The following is a 7,062-nucleotide window of genomic DNA, read 5'->3' on the forward strand; positions in this document are numbered from 1 at the left end:
ATTCCGAAAGCTATCATGATAAGTCGACGTTGAAGGCGACTCTGATAGATGGGTTCTCTTCTCCTCAATGTATTGCCAAGCGTTAGAGAACATTTTCTTGCTACCATCCGGCTGTATGTGCCGGATGGGTTTTCTTGTGTTCATTTCTGGGAAACGGAGCCGAGTAAGGTCAAATTGGGGCCGAGCCTTCTCCTTGGGGGCAAGATGAGGAGTTGGCTCACGGTCCCTGACTGACTTCTGTTTGCCAACTTGGGCTGGCTTCTTGGCCGACTGCTCCTTTCTAGGAGCAGGCGACTTCTTTGAGGCGAGCTGTTTGATTTCACCCCTGAGGCTGCTCAAGAGTGTCATTAGTTCATCTCGAGTGACGGGAGTTGATCCTGCCGCCTAGGAAGGATCAACCGGCCGCCCCGAGGGCTTCTTTGGCAGTCCAGCAGTTTTGCTTGGTCCTGCCTGGTCATGGTGACGCTCCCGCCTCTCCTTACTGCGGATGCGTTTAGAGATGAGGAATCCATTTGGATCCACATAGGTTTCGACGTCAGCGTCGTCTCCTGAGTCGTGGTCCGTTTGGACCATTATGTTTCGGGGGTTTTTGTCCCTTGGGAGAGTTACAACACTGAAACTGGGTTCAACAACGGGCGTCTGTACCTGCAAAGCAAACGGACCGCTGAATGGTCGGTGGTCCGTCTCCGAAGATTAAGTTAGTAAACGTTCGGTAATAAAATGTGCGGAAGTACAGTTATCTGCTTGGATTCCAAGCTCAGGAAAAGTGTTGTGTGTTCGACAACTCTGTGATAAGTGACATGTTGTCTCGTATTGCGTGTATATTTTCTGTCTTGTCATAAATGTAAGAATGTCCCTATTTATAGGGTCCTTTTTGAAAGTGTGCCCCTCCTAGGATCTGGTGACCTAGGAATTAGGTCACGCCGTTTTGCGGCGCCTCGAGATTTGGGCCTTTGAAGGCCGCCATCCCAGCGGCAATGCCTGAGCGACACGTGTCACTGAGCCCAAAAGGCCTTTGGGCATATTTTGGGTGACACGTGTCACCATCTAAATAGTCCATGCTGGATCATCAGTCTGCGTAGGACAGAAGAGTGTCCGCCTTCCACGTGTCATCATTCCATAGGTCCAAATGGCACCTCTTTGGAGGACACGTGGCGCTTAATGATTGGGCCACCTGGCCGGGTATAAAATACCCAAATCAATATTGGTATAAACTAAAATTCAAGTTATTTTGTTGCAAATAATTTTTTTAGATAAATTAATGTTGAATTTGTACCATTATTTGTAATTTATTTGTCGTAGAATTTAATTATGATCGTGCATGGCACGGAACTTAACCAAGTTATTGCTAAATATTAATTATTATTTAAAAGCAGAGCAGAATAAATTTATTTTAAGATAATCAGAGCAAATTTGATTAGAGCAGTGCAGAAAAGCTCTAAAAAAACGAGGTCCAAATGTTCATTTTGAAATGAGGGATCATACATATGTACCTTAGTCTCAAAACTAGCCTTCAAACAACTGCACCATAGTCCATATCTGAATTTTTATCAAATTTGAAAATAGATTATCCACAAAAACTTAACAATGAAAACAGAAGATGCTACTATGTATTGTCCTGAATCCAACCAAAAGGAACGAATTAAGCTCAACATCGGTGGCAAACTCTTCGAAACCACCGTCTCAACCGCCGCCCCTTCCTCCTTCCTCGACTCTCTCTCCTCCTCCACTCACCCACCACCCTTCATCGACCGCGACCCCGAAATCTTCTCATCCCTTCTCTCTCTCCTGCGCACTCACCGCCTTCCCTCCAGCACACTCCGTCACTTCTCCCTCCACCAACTCCTCAACGAGTCCCACTTCTACGGCCTCAACTCTTCCTTACTCTCTTCTCTCTCTCCTCCCTCTCTCTCCCCCTTCGACGCATCCTTTGTATCCTCTCTCTCTCCTCCTTCTTCCCCTATCGTCTCTGCCTTCTCCGCCTCTGCCCATTCTTTTCTTCTTTTAGCTCATTCTGGGCAGATCTCTTACTACGATGGTCCAACTCTTTCTCTCTCATCCACGCTTCGTACCCATCTCCATGATATATCTTCCATCGTTTCTATCTCTCCTGAGATATCGGTTGTTGGATCAAATTCTTTTTCTGGTCTACATTTGTATACTAGAGAAAATCATGCCGGGTCGCTGTATTGGATGGATGATTCAGATACAAGGGTTCATAAATCCCGAGTCACTTCCATCGCTGACTTGGGGATGGCGGTGTTTGCTGCTGCGTTTGAGTGTAGACATGGGGAGAATGCGGTACAAATTGTCGATAAATCGACTCTAAAAGTTGTGGCGGAAATTGGGAGGCAGTCCGGTAACTCTGCCAAATCCACCGCTATTAAAAGGTTAAGGTGGGTTCCAGAAGTGGGGTTGCTGGTGGGAAGTGCGGTTAATTGGGGGGCGTTCGGGTATTCCGGTTATGTGCGGGTATGGGATCCTAGGTCTGGAGAGATGGTATGGGAGACGAATGAGCCAGGTGGGGTGGTTAGGAGTAGTAGGTTGGATGATACGATGGCGGATATTGATGTTGATCCAGAAGAGCTATTTTTGGCTAAGGTGGGTTCGAAGACGGGGGACTTGGGTGTGGCTGATTTGAGGAAATTAGGTTCTGACCCATGGGTGTATTTGGAGGATCGGTACCCAGGATTGAGTAGAGATTGGAATGCCGGGGGAAGTGTGGTGGTGCATTGTTACAAGGGAAATGTGTTTGTTGGGAGAGGCGGGGGATTGGAAGCTTGGTCGAGGGTGGCAGACCGAGCAGTTGTAGGTGACGGAGGAAGAGGCGAGAGAGAATGGGGTGTGTATAGGAGGAATTATGTAGATAAGGTGGAGGACTTAAAGCGGGGAATAATAAGTAAGATTGAAGGAGGTGGGAATAGGCTCTTTGTTAGAAGGGAAAATGTAGGAGGTATTGAAGTTTGGGAGACTTCTTGTTCATCTGGGGTTAAGACGGCTGTATGATCTTGAAATTGGAAAGGCATTGTGGCTTTGTGCTGATGGATGACTCTGGCTGCCACACCCAATGACGTATGGATTGTTGATTTTGAACATTATACTTTGAGGTTTACAACATTTTCCTCAACTCAAAGGTTATTAATTACTGAGTATTGTTGATCTGTTCTGGTTGCGTTTCCTTTGGTTTGATTTGTTGTTTTAGCCTTGTCAGTAATTAAGGAAGAAACAGTTCTGTATGGGTTGGTGAAAAAATAAAAATAAAAATTGGACTGTTAACAATATTGAGAATGTTACAATTAGGGAAAAAAATTGTGCTTTATTATTGATGAATATGTGTGTCATCTGAAAGACTGAAACTAAATGGTTTTTGTCTATAACGAACTGCCAATTATGTTCAATGCGAGGCGCTTATCACATGCATTGCCATGTATCCTGTTGTTTCCTACAGTATCATACTTTAAGGTTTAATTTCATTGCGTGATCTGTAACATGGTCTTTGAACTTTGATGTATTATCCAAGCCCTCCAGTGAAGTATTTGAAAAACACAAGTTCTTGAAATTATGATCCGATCATCGAATTGATATTTCACCTCGAAAATTCACTCTTGAATCTATGATTCAAATAGGACTCGCACAAGCCCCTTCCCTAAGGCCCTAACCTTAGCCTCCTAGTAATAGCCTAGTCTTATTAGTTATAACTCGTCTTATTAGTTGTTTCGGGTGAAAACAATGGGACCTTGCCGAAGGTCCGCTGAAACGGAGAAGGCTGGATTCGGTCCAAGTTATGTTGAGCCGAAGGTTTCCTGCACAGTAAACACACGTAAACTAGCCTCGGGGGTGTTGCCGAGGAAGGTCCCTCCGATGCTAAAGTCAGTACAATATGTAAGAAGAGGACACTATGCAAGAGAGTTTGTTGCTTGAGGCTTTAATGGAATACATCAGAATATATCAATGAACATATGAAAGAACATATCGATGGCTTTTATACCTCATCATACATGGAGAGGTTGGGCCTTAGCCCAATTGGCTTGCTTTGTGGGCTGACCTTTGACTTTAGCATAATTGGAGAGTTGAACCTTGACCTTGGGCTTTTAATTGGATCATTTAATGCCTAGGCCCAATTGAACTAAATTGGACCCAAACAACTTGCCCCCCAGACCCGATTTGGAAGGATGACGGGTCGGATTTGATTTAATTCAGAAAAGGAGGGAAGTAAATGATTTAATTAATCCAAAAATTTGAATTTAAACCGTAATTAATGAGATAACAACGGTTAAGGCGGATGATTGTGGAAGTTGGACGGATAATGGGCAGTTTAATCACAAGATCATGTGTTTAACGGTTACTTAGTGGAGTATTTAAGAGAAATTAAAACGCAGACTCCTCGTATCCCATTCCTGGAGATATAAACAGAGGCGCGTCATCTCTCCTCACTTATTCACCAACACAAACCCAGAATTCTCGAGAGAGAAACCAAGAACCCGCATCAAAACTTCGCAAATTCCCCGAGCATTAAGCTTAGAAACTGAGACTTGCCACTACGAACTCGTAAATCGGCAACTTTCGCTTCAGATTAAGGTAAATTCCTTTGATTTCAGTTTATTTTTCTTCGAATTCGAACTCCTTCCCCTTTTCTTTCGACTTTTTTCTTCGAAATAATCAATGGCAAGAGGAGTTAGAGGTAGAGCCCGTGCTCCAAGAAGAGAAAGGTCGATTCCCGATCCTAGGAACAGGATTGGGACCTGAAATGGACAAAGGCCAGAGTCTGACCCTGCTAAAGGGATTAGGGCGACTCCCCTTTCCTCGGCTCCTCCTCAGAGAACGGAGGAGCCGAGCGCTTCTGGACGGGATGATGAAGTTCCCGCTGTCCTTTGGGATATCCTCCCCGGGTTTTCAGAATGGGAGAATGCCGAAGTTGCTTCGGCCATGATAAAGAACCGCCCCTACCCATGGTGGGTGGAGAATGCCGATCAATATCGATTTGCCGAGCAAATTGAGTTGCATTACGGCATTTTTGAAGCTGATGGGTATTGGTGTCGAATGCCCTCGGCATCCGATAGAATCCATCGTCCACCCCCGGGGTATGTGGGGGTGTACACAAGACAGCTTCAGTACGGGCTGAGGTTCCCTTTGGACGTATTCGTCCGAGACTTGCTGATCCATTACAACATCTCTCTATGTCAGTTAACTCCCACCAGCATCCGAAGGGTGATGACATACTTATGGGTCTGCAAGTTCTTCAAGTATGTGCCGAACCTGCACTGCTTCAAAAAGCTCCATCGGCTAGTGCCAAATATTCAAAGTGGGCACGGAAGTCATGGTTCTGGATGGTACCGGATTGAGTCTCGGCCCCAGTACCTAACCATGTGGCCGAACGACTCTTCAGACAAGGACTGGAGAGGTCAATGGATTTGGGTTAGGGCACCCACGGATCCGGGCCACCCTTGCGTCTTCAGCGCTCCCCGGTACCTCGCTAAGCCTGATCCCGAAATGGGAAGTCTAGGTCCCCCCGCAGATAACGGGGCGGATCCGAACCTTGATCAGCAACATATCTTCGGCAAGCTGCCGAACCGGGGGGGCAGTGGTCGAATGCAGCATATCCTGGAGACTTGGCTCCCCGATACGCATTACGTTTTCCAAGAGAACATGCTAGCAGCTGTTGGCCTCAGCCGAAAGTTTAAGGATGGTAAGCTTCTTCGGCTGGGGCCGAGGCTTTTTAACTATCTCTTTTTCTTCTCTCGCTTCGCTTTTTTATGATGTGCCAACCTATCTGAACTAACCTTTCCCCTTTCCTTTTTCAGAGCGGGACGAGACCAACGTTGGCATTAACTACGCTCGTCTTGGTGTTAACCGAGAACGAGTTGTAACTGAACGGGCCCCGTCTATCACTGAGTCGAGGCATAGGGAAGTTCATCTAGACTCTTCCCACTTCCAAATTGAGGTTGTTGCTCTGTATCAGAGGCAGAAGCCTTGGTGGAAGAAGAGAGACCCCTGGTTTCAGCTGCTGGACGAAGAAGCTGAAGCTGCCCGTACAGCCGAAGAGGTTGCACGGGTTCTCGAAGCTTGCGAAGGAGGAGAAGGGTCCTCCAGAGCTGCTGAAGCAGAAGCTGCAGCTAGAGCAGCTGAAGAAGACGAGGCTTTGCTGAAGACCTCGGTGAGCTTTCGGACTTAACTTTGTCTTTCTTTTTTCTTTTCTCTTTTTTTTTTTTTTTTACTCACATTCTTCCTTCCCCCTGTCTGTTACAGTCTGAAGAGAGTAACAGACATAGAGAAGGGAAAGCTCCTGTTCGTCCCGAAGACCAAATACAAGGAGAGTCTTCAGACTCAGATATGGACGAGCAGCCCCTTCAGAAAAGGCGCCGAAGGATGGCCATCATCGGCCCTCATGACTTTCAGCGGAGGCCGATGACCATCGGCGCTGCAATAAGGGAACCCAAGGAAGGCAATGGATCGCCGAGGGTTCCCCGGCCACCACCCCAATCACCTCAAAATACCCCTCTGCCACCTCCTGAGATGGAGGTGGATCAGAGAACTCCCGAATCTAAGGGAGCGGTCCAAGAAGAAATTAAGGAGAGTGCTGCTGAGCACGAAAACAAGGATGCCGTGATGTCCAGTGCTGAGGGCTTCACGGCAGACATTGCAAGAGAGGTTGAGGCTTTCGTCCTCACCCCTGAAGAAGAGGAGGTCATAGTAATTGACTCCTCTGAGAAGGATGATGCTGAGCCATCCAAAGCTAATCAAGCTCCATCGTCATCCTTCCCTTCCTTCCAGACTCTGCAATCTGGAGAAATGGGTTTCTCGGCCCCCCGAATTCCAATCCCAGACCATATCTGGGACCTCATATGGGGTCAAAACCGAGAAGGAGCTGCAGCCTACTTCGGCGATTTTGCTGGCATGTCCGAAGTAGATAGGGAAAGGATCTGGTCGCTGAAGGCCACTGCTGGGATGGGCGAATCCAGCAGATCAGTTCCTGACCCAGCCAGGTCTAACCAACTGCTGATGATGCAGGTAATTTTCCTTGCCTTCATTTCCTCTGAAATTCAGCTCTATTTTTATTATTAT

General features: G+C 46.7%; 1 protein-coding gene across 1 annotated transcript; it reads left to right on the plus strand.

Moving 5' to 3' along the window:
- Positions 1-1,457: 1,457 nt before the first annotated feature.
- Positions 1,458-3,279, plus strand: LOC110686520 (BTB/POZ domain-containing protein At3g09030-like). Its single transcript, XM_021863140.1, has one exon. The coding sequence runs from the start codon at positions 1,588-1,590 to the stop codon at positions 3,004-3,006; it is 1,419 nt and encodes a 472-aa protein (XP_021718832.1). The 5' UTR covers positions 1,458-1,587; the 3' UTR covers positions 3,007-3,279.
- The last annotated feature ends 3,783 nt before the right edge of the window (positions 3,280-7,062 follow it).

Source organism: Chenopodium quinoa, unplaced genomic scaffold (assembly GCF_001683475.1).
Source record: "Chenopodium quinoa cultivar QQ74 unplaced genomic scaffold, ASM168347v1, whole genome shotgun sequence".
NCBI lineage: Eukaryota > Viridiplantae > Streptophyta > Magnoliopsida > Caryophyllales > Amaranthaceae > Chenopodium > Chenopodium quinoa.